Below are 14,665 nucleotides of genomic sequence, written 5' to 3'. Positions count from 1 at the left end.
CCGCCTGGGCTGAGAATCCATGGTCCAGCAGAAAGCTGCCCGGGGAACCAGTCTCCCAAATAATTAAAGATAAAACCATGATTTCTCATCCCAGGGCTCCAGAAACAGGGCTTCTCCAGAAATGTGGCCCCAGGGAGGAGCTCAGAGTAAACAGGAGAAAAGGCTGCCCCCACACAGCCCAGCCTGTCTAGGAGGCTGGCCCCTGAGATGGAAGCCTTGGCCCGGCTCCCAGGCAGGGGGTCTCAGACTCCCCCAGAGGGCTTTTGCCCCTGGAGCGTGGGACCCCCATGGGGGCCAGCACCCCTGGATTCCCCTGCGACAGTGAGCAGGGCTCTCCTCCGTGGCTGCACACACAGCCCCAGCCCCACAGACCCCAGACGCACGGGCTGCATCTTGGAGGCGAGAGGGATCGGCCCCTGCTCAGTCTCCCTCCTCTTCTTGCTCCCTGGCCCCCGGCCTGTCGCCTCACCATCCCCACAGCCTCCTCCTCACACCCACCCCCCGCCGCCGGGGGTCCTCACCGCTGCCCCACACCCCCCCACCCCCGCCTTGTTCTCGCTGTAACCCTCTGTGGTCTGTCCTCTCTGACGCCTCACCTCCCTCCCACCATGTCCCTCCTCTCTCCCCTCCCCCTCTCTCTCCACAGACTTTCCTGGCCTCCAGCGGGGGACTGTATTGCCTGGGTGGCGGCTGCGGGAACGTTGTAATTCCAGGCTGCATGAGCCTGCCAAGCTCGCCCGCCAGCTCTGCCCTGCAGCTTGCATGCCCGGGCCTGGCCGCTGGACTGCATGGGGCGGACGCGCTCAGGGCCCCCTGCCCCGAGCAGGCCCCCGAGGGTCCGGTTGGGGGCGGGCGGAGACTTTCTGCCACCAGAGTGTGCATGGGTGCGGTGGGAAGTGGGGCTCTGTGCTGACAGGACCATCCAGAGAGGACTGGGTGGCAGAGAACCTCGGTGACAAGTCACCAGCACCAAGCTTGTGGGGACACCAAAAGCCGGGCAGGGGGCTCTCCCCGGCCATTCATCGTGTGTCGGGGGGCACGTGGGAAGTGGCCTTCCGGCTTGGGACAGCCACGTGCGGGGCAGGGCGGGCATGGAGGGGCCGTTGCATCGATGGCCACAGAGCAGCTGAGCTTCTGGGAGACTCTGCGCTGGGCGGGAGGGGGGGCCACTGGGGAGGGGCGGGAGCGCTGCCGGGGTCCTCGGCTGAGTGGCAGTTTGGGGAGGAGATGACACGAGGCAGGACAGAGGGCAGGCACCTGGCCTGGCCGCTGCCTCCCCCAGGGCGGACGGAATCCCTGTCCGCCCAGCGCACTGCTTGGCGCCCCGCCCACCCCGCCTCCGGCTGAGCAAGCCCAGGGCCCTGGGCCCCGCGAGGGTCCGCGCGAGGTCCCAGCAGGCGCCGCTGGGTGGGCTGGAAGACCCCCACCGCGACACGTCCCTCACACACTGCCCTCCCCGCCTGCCTGCCCTCACCCCGCCCGCTCCCGGCCCCAGACTGACCCTGGGGCTGCGCCCCGCAGGACCCCGACGAGAGCGCCCGCATCTCCAGCGCCTTCTTCCGCCTGTTCCGGGTCATGAGGCTGATCAAGCTGCTGAGCCGCGCGGAGGGCGTGCGCACGCTGCTCTGGACTTTCATCAAGTCCTTCCAGGTGTGCAGTCCCGCCCACCCAGGACCCCGCCTACCCCGGGACCCCCGCCCATCATGGGACCGCGCCCACCCTGGGAAAATTCCCATGCACCCACCCCAGGACCCCACCCTCCCCAGGATCCCCGCCCACCCACGGGGCTCCGCCCATCGCTGGACCATGCCCACCCTGTGACCACTCCCACCGGGGACCCCCGCCCATGGGGGACCACACCCACCCACGGAACCCCACCCGCCTGGGACCCCGCCCATGGGACCCCACCCACCAGGGGGCCGCACCCACCCCAGGACCCCGCCTACCCATGTGACCCCACACCCCCACCCATGGGACTCTCCACCCCGGAAGCCCACCCGCTCAGGGAACCCTTGCCCACCTATGAGACCCCGCCCACCCGCAGGACCCTGCGCACTAGGGGACCTCGCCCACCCACGGGACGTATCCGCATGGGTTACGGGGACTTTGGGACCACCGTGGGTGCGGCCCAGGGGCCTGGGGTCCCCAGGGAGCTAAGGGAGGGCCCTGCACTGGGCGCGCGGCGGGGCCCTGCACCGGGCGCGCGGCGGAGCCCTGCGCCCTGAGCCGCCGCCCTCGCCCGCAGGCCCTGCCCTACGTCGCCCTACTCATCGTCATGCTCTTCTTCATCTACGCGGTCATCGGCATGCAGGTGCGGGCCCGAGGGCCCCTGGGAGGCCGGCCGGCCTGCAGGCTGGACCCTCACCCAGCCTGCCCCCTGCATCCCGGCAGCCCGGGGCTTGGCCACAGCCCCAGAGGAGGAGGTGGTTCCCAGCCGGCCCAGCATCAGTCAGGAGGAGGCAGCCCAGGGGAACCTTGTGGGCAGATGGACAAGGGCGGAACTGCTCTCCACAGTCCCTGCTGGAGGTTCTGGTGGTCTCAGCTACCCTCTCCTGGAGCACCCTGCTCTCTACATTGAGACCCTAAGTCAGCTCTTGGTTAGGAACACTGTCCCCCTCACCAGATTTATTTGGCTTGAGGAGAAAACCTTCACCCAGCCTTGGAAACACAAGTGAGCCTTGGATAAGGCAGGTTTGAACTTCGGGTGTCCACGTATCTGTGAATTTTTCAGGGAGCTGTACTAAGGCTCCACGGGATTCATGGTTGGTTGAGTCCGTGGATGTGGAACCGTGGATACACGGCGGGGAGCTGACTATAGGCTTATACCCTGGCATTGCTCAGGGGTCAGCTGTAGCCCGGTTTGTGTGACCTGAGGTGGAGGGTGTCGGGGGTGCTGGGGCCGGTGGGAGACCTGTCCAGGTCCACAGTCCAGCCCTTCATGGCCTGCAGATGTTCGGGAAGATTGCCTTGGTGGACGGGACCCAGATCAACCGGAACAACAACTTCCAGACCTTCCCTCAGGCGGTGCTGCTGCTCTTCAGGCAGGTGGCCCCCGCCACCCCCTCCCCAAGTCTGTGGGAGGCCAGCTGGCTTCCTACGCGTGGGCCCTGCACTCTCCCAGAAGGGCCAAGGCTTTGCTGTCCTTGTTGGATGCTCACCCTGGACAGCCTGCGCCCCCCCTTTCAATCACTCTTAGACGAGTGGCCGCCGTCTCCCCGGTGCTCTGGGGTCCTGCATGTCCCCCACCCTCGCTGCACCCAGGCGGGAGGCAGAGGTCCAGTGTCCCTCAGAGGGAGGGTGAGGCCTCGACGACTTCTGGCCCCACGCTCCTGTGGCTGCCCCACTGGTGACGTGAGTCTTGGGGCGATTTTGCGCCTCTGTCCAGGAAGCCCCCTTTCGGTTTAGCCCCTGCCTAGGGCACCCCACGAGAGGTAGAGCAGGGTAGCCTCAGTGCAGAGGGGCAGCCCGTGGACCCCAGGTCCTGAGGGGTGCCAACCTGCTCCCGAACGTCCTGCTCGCAGGGGGCTGGCGGCTCCCTCCCCTGGGGCCCAGAGTGAGAGGTGCGGGACCTGTGCCTTCCAGGTGCGCCACGGGGGAGGCGTGGCAGGAGATCCTGCTGGCCTGCAGCTACGGCCAGCTGTGTGACCCCGAGTCGGACTACGCCCCCGGGGAGGAGTACACCTGTGGCACCGACTTTGCCTACTACTACTTTCTCAGCTTCTACATGCTGTGCGCCTTCCTGGTGAGGGCCCGGGCGGGCGGGAGGCGCCCAGCCCAGGGGAGCCCCGCGCCCCCCCTGGCCGCCTCTGCCCCTCCCGGGATGCAGCTCAGGGACGCAGGAGATGCACGGGGCTCCGGCTAGTGTCCCTGCTGTGGTCGGTCTGGGTGCAGCTGCTTTTCCTAGGGGCGAGTCTCGGGCTCCGGAGTTGTCGTTAAAAGGTTTCACCTTTGTGTTGTTGCCATTAGCAATTAGTAATCAAAAAATCAGAAGAATTTACTGAGACTCTGCACTAAACCAGAGGCTTCTATTTTACTTCCTGAAATAGACAGCAAAGCCGCCTGCCCCTGCCTCTTCCCTTGGAAGAGAAGCTTGCCTTTTTTTCGAGGGGCTGAGAGTCTGGAAGCAGAGCCCAGACGGCTTTGCGGCTTCAGGGCTCCGTCCCTGCACACGCACACAGGAGGCAGAGAGCCCCGCAGTCCCGGACCCTCGCTCTTTCTCTTTCGTCTGTTTACTGAAACACTTTGAGCATCTCATGTTCCCTGAGTTCAGGGCAAGGGACGGAAATGTGAATAGGACACTGTCCTGGCCCTGAAGACACCAGCTGAGTGCCAGGGGTCCATGTGCAACAAAGCTTGCATTTCAGAGGCACCGGGTGATACAGAACAGGCAAGGTCAGCACAGGGGCAGCGTCCGGGGGGACAGCGTCCCTCGGGGGTCAGGCGAGAGGCTGAGGTTGGGACCTAAAGCGTCAGTCCCTGGAGCCCGGGCAGAGGACACTTCCTGGACCCAAGCAGTGACACAGGCTGCTTGTGTGCAGGACACAGTTGCCAGAAGGGCTGGGAGGTAGGCCCCCTGGAGAAGCTATAGACCCAGCCCTGTGGACACCCCCAGGCACCATGGACACCCAGGCCCCCTGGATACCCCCAGGCCCCATGGACACCCAGGCCCCCTGGACACCCCCAGGCCCCATGAACACCCCAAGGCACCATGGACACCCAAGCCCCCTGGTCACCCCCAGGCCCTGTGGACACCCCCAGGCACCATGGACACCCAGGCCCCCTGGACACCCAGGCCCCCTGGACACCCCCAGCCCATCACCGTGCCACCTGCCTTTCCGTGCAGGGACCCCTCTGCTCTCCTCCCACAGATCATCAACCTCTTCGTGGCCGTCATCATGGACAACTTTGACTACCTGACACGGGACTGGTCCATCCTGGGCCCTCATCACCTGGATGAGTTCAAGGCCATCTGGGCGGAGTACGACCCAGAGGCTACGTGAGTCCAGGCTGCCGGCCCTCTGCTGGACCATCCCTCCCCGGCCCCCTCCCACTCTAGGCCCCGCCTGGCGTCCAACAGCGAGCCACCCTCCAGTCCAGCAGGAAGGAGCAGGCTTTCCTTCCCTTTGTTACCCAAGGGCCCAGAGCAGAGAAGTGGAGTCTCTCGGGGTTGGGAGGGAACCAGCAGCCCCCAGGGCAGAAGCCCCCTGGTCGTCTGGGAGATGGCCATCCAGCTTTGCTTGGACGCTTCTAGGAGCAGAGAGCTCACTACCTCCCCAGGCATTCTAGGCCCCACTGCTCAGAATGTGGTCACTGACCAAGCAGCTGAGCTGAATGAAAGTGCAGGCCCCGGCCTCGCCCTACACTGACCGAGTCAGAATCTGTACCGGGGTAACCTGGCCTCCAGGGCCTTCGAGTGCACTTGAACTCTGTGGAGCCGGGCTGCCTGCTCACGGTTGAGGACTTTCCCAGGTGTCAGGCACTGTGCCAACCAGGACAGGCGTTGGTTAGCCCTGTGGCAGCACCTGCAGTCTCCACCTGTCTCTGCAAGCCGGCTTTCACCCCCCTTGATGCACACCCTCTACTATTAATGCAACCCAGAGCCCCCAGACAGTTTGAGCCCAAGGAAGGCTCCCCCTGGGAAAAATGAGGTCTGGATCCCAGCCCCGGAGATCCTGTATCTGAGGACACTGGCCTCTTCTTACCTGCCCCCCCAGCCCCGCCAACAGAGAGCCCATTCTGTGCGCTGGGCAGCGGTGAGTTCGAACATTGTTCCTTCTTCAGAAAAGAAACCCAGCTTCCGCTCCCCACACATGGCTGGAAGTCAGGAGGCTTCCCTGTCTCCTGGCTCCCTCCCCTGGCCCTTCTCCAAGCAGGGAGGGAGGTCCTGGGGTGGCTGGTGCACAGGTCTGGTGTCCCCCTGCAGGGGCAGGATCAAGCACCTGGACGTGGTGACCCTGCTGAGGAGGATCCAGCCCCCGCTGGGCTTCGGGAAGTTCTGCCCCCACCGGGTAGCATGTAAGGTAACCAGCGCTGCCAGCGAGGGGTGGGCACCCCCCTCCCACCTTCACCAACCCCCACCCCGGAGGAGGAGGCAGGGGCCCTGGGGTGGGGCGAGTGGGTGAGTCACTTTAGAGCAGGTGTCCCCTGGACACACACATCCCTGCCTGGGACCTAAATCTCAGCAGTGTCCCCAGCTCATGTTTTACCCCGTCAGGGAGGGCACCATGGGCACCTGCACCCCAGCCCCGTCCCCTTCCCCTCGTGGTCAGTCTCCTCCAGCCCCGCCCCCAGCCCCCCGCCGCCCCCACCCGGCAAGGACAGCGCTGCCGAGGGGCCCCGCCCGCAGTGAGCCCCGTCCCCCAGCCCCCCGCCGCCCCACCCGGCAAGGACAGCACTGCCCAGCGGCCCCGCCCGCAGTGAGCCCCCTCTCCGCACAGCGGCTGGTGGGCATGAACATGCCCCTCAACAGCGACGGCACGGTCACCTTCAACGCCACGCTCTTCGCCCTGGTGCGCACGGCTCTGAAGATCAAGACAGAAGGTGTGGGCAGCCCCTCCCCGGGGGCCGGGCTTTCCCGCAGGTCCTGCCAGGCCCTCTGAGCTGAAGGTCGGGCTCAGGAGTCTCAGGGAGAAGCAGAGGGGGGACCCAGGCCGAGGCCACGTTAGGCTCAGCGGGTGCCCCCGGGTTCTGTAGGGCAGAGTCACCCGGCCTCTGTCCTCACACAGCCAGCTCTGATGGAGGTGAGGTGGGAGGCAGCAGTGTTAGTGCGAGAGGTGTGGGCCCGGGGGCCTCAGGCAGGAACTTCGGGGCAGGGCTTCCTGCCCGGAAGACAGACAGGGTGGGGGGCGGTGAGGGGGCCTCGCTCACATGGGGACCCAGCTGGGTCGGAGCCAGCCCAAAGGGAAGCATGGCACGCAGCAGGTCCTCAGAGGACAAGGAGAGGGGGGCGGGGTCGGGGAGGGGCCGAGGCGGAGTGCCTGGAGGGCTGCCTGGAGGAGGCGGAACAGACCAAGTGTGCGGGGGGATTGATGACTGTCCTGGTATGGCAGGGAGGACAGGAGGGGACAGCCTCTGCAGTCAGCCAGTCTGGGTGCTGGAAGCCAAGGCCTGGGGCAAACGTGACCTGAGGCTGGGCTGCCCCAGGGGCACAGCAATCGTCCCCCCGCCAGCAAAGTCTGTGCCCAGGGCAGCAGCTGCCACAGGGAAAAGCCAGCCACCGTCTGCTGAGCAAGAGGTGGCCCCGTCAAGTGCTGCTGACCCGGCCTGTCCGTTGCCCAGGTAACTTCGAGCAGGCCAACGAGGAGCTGCGAGCCATCATCAAGAAGGTCTGGAAGAGGACCAGCATGAAGCTCCTGGACCAGGTCATCCCTCCCATAGGAGGTGGGTGCGCCCTGGGGGCCCAGAGGCAGCCCTGCCTCCATGGGGAGCCCAAGGGCGTCGGCGCGTGGCCCGGCCCTCTATGGCCTTGAGCAGACGCCATGGGCTCAGGCCAGCAAGAGGAGGGGAGCTGGGCGCCAGTCCCGGCTTGGCCCCACGCTGACCCCAGCCTCAGATGCCCACTGGCCGCGGTCGGCCCCTCTGCAGATGACGAGGTGACGGTGGGGAAGTTCTACGCCACGTTCCTCATCCAGGAGCACTTCCGGAAGTTCATGAGGCGCCAGGAGGAGTATTATGGGTACCGGCCCAAGAAGGACACCGTGCAGATCCAGGTAAGCCCGCCCCGAGCTCCGGGGGCTCCGCTGCTGAGCTGGTCTCCGGACTCTAGCTCCCTCTCTGTCTTTGGGGGCCGGCAGGGAAGGTAGTCAGGGCGGGAGGAGCCAGGACGCATCGGGGGTGCGATGACAGCCCTGGATGGGAGATGCTTCAAGCTCAAGGAAGACCCCGGAGCCCTTCTGTCCCTGGGATGATGCGACCCAGAGCCCTGGGTCCTACCCCCTGAACACAGGGAGAGACTGGGCTCGGAGGGAGCAGTGGTCTCCAAAGAGGGTAGGTCTCCTAGGGGAAGGAAGGGGCTTGAAATGACCCACTGGGTATCCAAATATATGTGGAAGTTTGTGTTATGTCGCCCGTTTTTCTTCTTATAATTTTTGCTTTATTTACTTTTTGGTTGCTCGGGGTGTTCACTGCTTCGCTTCCTCTAGCTGTGGCGAGCGGGGGCTGCGCTTAGCTGCCCGGGCTTCTCACTGTGGCGGCTGCTCTTGGTGGAGCGAGGCTCTAGGGCCCTCAGGCTCGGGAGTTCCAGTGCGTGGGCTCAGCACCTGTGGCTCCAAGGCTCCCGAGCACAGACTCAGTGGTGGTGGCGCTCGGGCTTAGTTGCTCCACGGCACGTGAGATCCTCCCAGACCAGGGGCCAAACCCGTGCCTCCTGCACATGAGCCACCGGGAAGCCCTTGTCTGTTTTTAATTTCCATGTTTTAAGCACGTAATGGATAAATTTAAAAAACATTCACATAATTGGGCTGTGTGTTCAAAATTTTATTTCAATTTTTACTGTGAAACAATCTCAGAGTTTTAAAAATAGCATGTGCAATATAAAAGTCTTTTTTTTTTTTTTCTGAACCATTTGAGAGTCATGCCCAGTGTTCAGCCCTGAGCAGGTCAGTGTGTGTTTCCTGAAAACAAGGGCATGTTCCTCCATAAGCCTCCTGCATAACTGTGATGCAGCCGACAAGATCAGGAAATGGACACGTTTAGTCCTGTGGACTCCTTAGACCCCATGCGTGTTTCACCAGCGGTCCCAATAATGTCCTTCACGGCAAAAGGATTGGACCCAGAGTCACATGTTGTGTTTAGCTGTGCGATCCCTTAGTCTTTAGCTCCTCAAGTCTTTCCTTGATGTGACCTTGACACTTGGAAGATTCCAGCCAGCACGGCCCTCAGCCTGGGTTTGTGGGACGCTCCCTCATGAGATCGAGGGCTTGCCTCTTGGACAGGAATGTCCCAGCAGTGATGCTGTGTTCTCTCTGCAAACGGTCAGGTGACACCAACCTTGATTTGTTCCATTGCTGGTGATATGAACTCCGATCAGCTCACAATGTGGCATTGACGGCACACGCAATCGAAAGAGGTCATGTGTGTGAAGACCGTGTGGAGTGAGAGGATTTTCCAACCTGGAGGCCTGGGCGGGCATGAAGCCCCTGTGAGGGCGAAAGAAGATGGCTTGAGAGCCGTTAGGGCTTGGATGATCCCAGAGGCTGGAGGAGCAGCCCTGGGGCAAGAATGGACAGGCCTGGGCCTCCAGGGGAGCCCTGGTTGCCCGGATTAGGAGAGAGTGAGGGAAGCAGTCTCTCCTCCCCTCCTGGCTTGGAGGGCCCCTGAGTCCCTTCTCCGTCCCCAGGCCGGACTGAGGACCATCGAGGAAGAGGCAGCCCCCGAGATCCGCCGCACCATCTCGGGAGACCTGACGGCCGAGGAGGAGCTGGAGAGAGCCGTGGTGGAGGCCGCGATGGAGGAAGGGATCTTCCGGGTGAGCGAGGCCGTGGTCCCCCAGTGTGAGTGCTCCAGGAAGGAGGCTGGGAGCCCCGCCACGTACGCGGGGCTGGGGATGCCCGCTGCCCCGCTGCCTGCGGCTCCTGGGACGCCCCCCACCAGTGACCCTCCTGCCTCAGGTGCCCCGTCCCTCCCTCTATCCTCTCCCAACCTCCCCCTCCTCCCCTGCCCGAGGCAGCTCCACCCATCAGACGCCCACCCGCTTCACTGGAGGGCCTCTCAGGACCACCTCACTGAAGCTTCTTGGGTTATTCATAGGAACGGGGGCCCAGAGAGACCCTCTGAGAGGTCCAGAGCCACTCTCCAAGTGACTTGCGGAGGCGGGACTGGAGCCCTTCCTCCAGACGCCTGGCTCCAGGCTTCCCACTCCCCACATTCCTGTCTGAATACCTGGTACCCTACAGTTCTTAGGGGTGTCTTGTCCATCCCCCAAACTGAGGACACCCTGAGGATGCTAGTCCCTTCTCTGACCTCAGCCTGGACCGCTCCCCTCTGGCCTTGTTCCTGGCACCGGCTGGCATCCGGGGTGGTGGGCCCTCCACTCTCGGCCTCTGCTCTCAGTCCCTCCCCTCTCCTCCTCACCCCAGAGGACCGGCGGCCTGTTTGGCCAGGTGGACAGCTTCCTGGAAAGGACCAACTCCTTGGCCCCACACATGGCCAACCAGAGACCCCTCCAGTTTACTGAAATTGAGATGGAGGAGATGGAATCGCCCGTCTTCCTGGAGGACTTCCCTCAACGTCCGGGCACCCACCCCCTTGCTCGCGCCAACACCAACAATGCCAACGCCAATGTTGCCAGTGGCAACAGCAACCATGGCAACAGCCGGGCATTTCCGAGGTAGTGGCAGCAGCTAGCAGCCCGGGATGTTGGGGCTGGGGTGGGACCAGGTAGACGTGGCTGGTGGGCTCCGGGCCTTTGCCGGGCACTCTCTGGGGTTCAGCCTTTGCCATGCTGCGAGAGACTGGCCCGGATGGCAGATTCTCGTGTGGCCAGCAGGGGGCAGCCTCGGGTCAGCCTCAGTCAGCACCCCGTGGCTTTTCTTCCATTGTCGTGGCTGGTCCGGAGCAGGACCTGTTAGGTTAGGAGAGGTGCACCCGAACAATTAAGGTTTGGTCTTGGATCTGGGCTCCAGTGGTTCCCCTCTCGCCAGCCTCGGGCTGCTGCGAAGTCACTTCAGTCGTGTCCGACTCTATGCAACCCCGTAGATAGCAGACCGCCAGGCTCCCCCGTCCCTGGGATTCTCCAGGCAAGAACACTGGAGTGGGTTGCCATTTCCTTCTCCAATACATGGAAGTGAAGTCGCTCAGTTGTGTCCGACTCTAAGCAACCCCATGGACTGCAGCCTACCAGGCTCCTCCATCCATGGGATTTTCCAGGCAAGAGTACTAGAGTGGGGTGCCATTGCCGTCCCCGAGTTGCTGACTGGATATAATCTGTGATCGAGTGCCAGGGATCGAGGGATGAGCAGAGAGCGCCTTGGCTATCGTAGTGTGGGCTGGGCTCCACGCAGACCTGTTCTAGACTCGAGGCCCGGGGCTGGGGTGTCCTTGGCCTGGAGAGTCTGGGTTTCTCACCCTCGGGAACGGGTATGACAGGGCAGAGGTCAGGGGAGCGGCTACTTCCCAGGCCAGGCTGCTTGCACCCCATTCCAGCCAGAGAGCCCCTGAATTAGGTCCACATGCCCAAGAGGGTGCCTGCACTGCGGGGTCAGCGTGATGCTGGGTGCTGCGGACGTGCAGATCTGGGCCTGTGCCCAGACCGTTGCAGTCTTGTCAGGGGGTATGTGCCATGGGGTCCAGCTATGACCAAATGACCTCAGAGAGTAGGTCCTGAGAAGACAGAGGGCCTGGGACCAAACTAGCTAGGGACACTAACGGAGTTTCCAGAAATGAGGACTCAGGGGTCAAGGCCACTCCACAGCAACGGGCCCAGGCCCGAGGGCAAGGCTGTGGGGCCCAGGAAGGGCGGGATGGGGCAGCCAGCAGCCTGTGGCTCACCAGCCACACTCCTGTTTCAGTGTCCACTACGAAGGGGAGCTCGCAGGGGAGATGGAGACGCCCACCGCCAGAGGAGGACCCTTCGGCTGGCCCTCGGGGGCCCTGGGTCAGTTTCTCCTGTGCCCCTGAGGGGCTGACCTTCTCCCAGAGAGGGCTGGGGAGCCTGCTGTCTGGTGGGGAACCCGGCCAGGAGGTGGGAGCCCGTGGTGAAAGGGACCAGCTCGTCACCCAGAGGAAGGGGCCACACAGGGGCCAGAGTGAAGGCGGGGGTAGGGGTCTGCACTGTGAAAGGGCCCTCCCCGGGCACATCCCTCCCCGGCCAAAGGACAGCCCCTGGACATGCCGGCAGCTCAGCTCTGCCCTTCAGCAGCTGACCTGGTGGCTGCCCAGTGGGTCCTAGACAGCCGCGCGGGACAGGAGGGAACCAAGGAAGCTGCGGTTCGCAGAGACGAGGGTGCTCGGCGTGTTTTCTGACCCTGACACACTCACAGACTCATGCACACCCATACACACATATCTCGCATGTTCACCCACGCACACTCACACAAAGATCAGCTTGGCCAAAGCTGGCTGGGGTCTGGCCTTGATCCCCTCCCAAGCCCACAAGGACAGATGAGGGCAGAGGGGGCAGGGGGGAGTCCTGCCCGGCCTGGGGTAGGTGGACCTCTAGGACCCTGAGGGCCTCAGGGTGGGGCTGGCTGGCCGAGGGGAGCTCTGTGGACCCAAGGCCCCTGGGAGGACTGAGCCCTGGGCCCACTCTGCCCACAGGGCCCCACAGCAAGTCCCGAGTGGAGTGGCCGCAGGGACAGCTGCCCCGGAGAAGGACACCCGGGGCCCAGGCTCCCGCCGCCTCCTGCCAGGTAACAGGCCAGAGAAGACAGGAAGCAGGCTCCAGGCAGAGAGGGGGCGGCAGTGACTCAGCCCGAGGGACAGGACCCCCGTCCTCCCCTGCCTGGGATCTCGGCTGGGCCTTCCCCATCCCCATGGGCTCTGGCCTCCCTGAGGGGTCTATGCCTCGGTGCTTTCCAAACAGCACGTGGGAGCAGAGTCTCAGGTGCCTGAGGAGAGGAGCCCCACCCCAGGGTCCCTGCCGCTAGGCAGTAGGACAGAGGACGGGACCCCCGGGAGCCCAGCTCCAGCCACAGCCCTGCTGATCCGAGAGGTGAGGGTGCTGCGTCTGGGGTGGCCCTGCCACGGCCTGCGGTGGAGAGGATGGGGGGCGGGCCACCACCTCGGGACCACCCACCCGGCCTGCTCTCCCTGCAGGCTCTGGTGCGAGGGGGCCTGGACAGCTTGGCGGCGGATGCTAACTTCGTCATGGCCACGGGCCAGGCGCTGGCGGAGGCCTGCCGGATGGAACCGCAGGAGGTGGAGGTGGCAGCCGCAGGGCTTCTGCAGGGACGCGAGGCCCTGGAGGGCGTGCCTGGTGCCCGAGGGTGCCTGGGCCTCGGGTCCTCCCTGGGCAGCCTCGACCAGTGTGAGGGCTCCCAGGAGACCCTGATTCCCCGCAGGCCATGAGGGCCCCGGCGTCTGTGTGGGCCTGGGCTGGCGAGACCGAGGGTGGAGGATCTGTTGCGGGAAGGTTAGCCCTGCTCAGCAGCCTTGATGGACAGAGGGATGGGCGGGGGCGGGCAGGGGGGTCAGGAAACGCATCCAAGTTCAGTGGGAAGAAGGCGAAGTCACGCTCCTCACCAGCAAGCCGTGTGAGTGGACAGAGCTTCTGTGTCGTTCAGAGGCCTGGTCAGTGCTGGCAGGACATTAAAGTCTCCAGGCCTGCGACAGGGCACTGCCTCTGCTTGTCTCCTTCTGGGGGCCCTTCTATACCTCCCCCTGCCCTGCTCCCAAGGAGGGGCCTCTGGATGGTCCTCCTGCAGGGGCTGAGGGGCCGCTGAGGACGTTGTGGAGCTTCCGCATGTCCAGGCCCCTCACAGCTGCCCTTCCCCGCAGCTGGACCGATATCCACTGCCTGCCCATCCCCCAGAGCCTCGGGGGGCCCCGTTCTAGGCCTAAGGGAGCAAGGCCCTGGCATCCACCTCCTCGCTCTCCCTGGTTTCCTCCCCTGTCACGTGTTCCCTCTCACGGTTTCCCGGTGACCTCCCCCAGGCCGCCCATCTCTCAGGGGAGGGCGTCCCCAGGGTGCTGGGTCCTCTCTCCTTCCTGCAGGGTCAGCCCCCTCTCTTGCATTACCTTCCTCATTTAGGGCTGAGCATCCCCTTCCCCCGTGCTTGTCCCAACCCGGTGTCCCGGCCCCGCCCCTGTGATCGGCCCCGCCCCAGGTCCCGGCCCCGCCCCCGCCCCATCCCATCCTGGCCCCGCCCCCGTGGCCGGGTCCCCTCTCTCCTAAACCCCACTCCGTGTCCTGCTCCTCGACTCTGAGGATGTCCAGCTTGAGCCAAAAGCCCGTCATGTCCAGAGCCGACCTCGTCACCCTTCCCTGCAGCCTGTGACCTGGGGCCCCACTCTGCTCAGACCTCGAGTCTGAGGCGGACCCTCCCCGGCCCTGCCCCAGGGGCCCCTGTCCCTCTTTTTCTTGGCCCGTCCCCTCCCACGGTGGCTCCCCCGACACTCGGTCCTCGTTCCAGACCTAACCTACTGCCACAGCCTCCCAGTGGCCTCGCAACTTCTTGCCAGCCCCCCAGCCTGACCCTGATCCTTTTTAATGGAGAAAGCTGCTGTCTCAGCCCCTCGCTTAAACCCCCGAAGCCTCCAAAGCCTCAGCATAGGGTGCACAACCCTGGCCCTGGACCCAGCCCCAGCCCTTGGGCCTGTCTACCCACCCTCTATCCCCCACAGCCCAGCTGTCCCTTTTAGCGAACCCTGAGCCCAACAGACCCCTAGCCTGTAGTCAGCTTCGCTATTACTTCCTGCAGAAAGCACCTCCTAAATACTCCCAAAGGCTTGGGGGCCCCACAACACGTGTCCCCATCTCAGCAGGTCACCACGGTGGCATTATTTCACCCCAGCCCGAGGCCTTCCCTGGTGGCTCAGCTGGTAAAGAATCTGCCTGCAGAGGCAGTCCTTGGGCTGGGAAGATCCTCTGGAGAAGTGAATGGCTACCCACTCCAATATTCTGGCCTGAAGAACTCCATGGACAGAGGAGCCTGGTGGGTACAGTCCATGGGGTCCCAAAGAGTCGGACATGACTGAAGCGACTAAAGCTTTCACTTTCAGCCCGAGG

The 14,665-nt window shown here is 64.1% G+C and overlaps 1 protein-coding gene across 2 annotated transcripts in view; it reads left to right on the top strand.

Moving 5' to 3' along the window:
- Positions 1 to 13,271, top strand: part of CACNA1S (calcium voltage-gated channel subunit alpha1 S) — a 56,914-nt gene extending 43,643 nt beyond the window's left edge. The window contains exons 29-44 of one of the 2 annotated variants that reach the window (XM_069545073.1): positions 647 to 703; positions 1,522 to 1,650; positions 2,246 to 2,311; positions 2,950 to 3,041; positions 3,583 to 3,742; positions 4,869 to 4,996; positions 5,924 to 6,020; positions 6,438 to 6,540; positions 7,279 to 7,380; positions 7,585 to 7,709; positions 9,338 to 9,466; positions 10,077 to 10,327; positions 11,508 to 11,593; positions 12,256 to 12,347; positions 12,521 to 12,649; positions 12,754 to 13,271. In XM_069545073.1, the coding sequence (XP_069401174.1) occupies positions 647 to 703; positions 1,522 to 1,650; positions 2,246 to 2,311; positions 2,950 to 3,041; positions 3,583 to 3,742; positions 4,869 to 4,996; positions 5,924 to 6,020; positions 6,438 to 6,540; positions 7,279 to 7,380; positions 7,585 to 7,709; positions 9,338 to 9,466; positions 10,077 to 10,327; positions 11,508 to 11,593; positions 12,256 to 12,347; positions 12,521 to 12,649; positions 12,754 to 13,005 (1,998 nt within the window). In that variant the 3' untranslated portion in view covers positions 13,006 to 13,271. The remainder of the gene's footprint in view (positions 1 to 646; positions 704 to 1,521; positions 1,651 to 2,245; positions 2,312 to 2,949; positions 3,042 to 3,582; positions 3,743 to 4,868; positions 4,997 to 5,923; positions 6,021 to 6,437; positions 6,541 to 7,278; positions 7,381 to 7,584; positions 7,710 to 9,337; positions 9,467 to 10,076; positions 10,328 to 11,507; positions 11,594 to 12,255; positions 12,348 to 12,520; positions 12,650 to 12,753) is intronic. The other variant, XM_069545074.1, reaches the window with a different exon arrangement.
- Positions 13,272 to 14,665: the final 1,394 nt, after the last annotated feature.

The sequence above is a fragment of the Ovis canadensis genome, chromosome 12 (assembly GCF_042477335.2).
Source record: "Ovis canadensis isolate MfBH-ARS-UI-01 breed Bighorn chromosome 12, ARS-UI_OviCan_v2, whole genome shotgun sequence".
NCBI lineage: Eukaryota > Metazoa > Chordata > Mammalia > Artiodactyla > Bovidae > Ovis > Ovis canadensis.
This window is presented reverse-complemented; position numbering and strand designations above follow the sequence as displayed.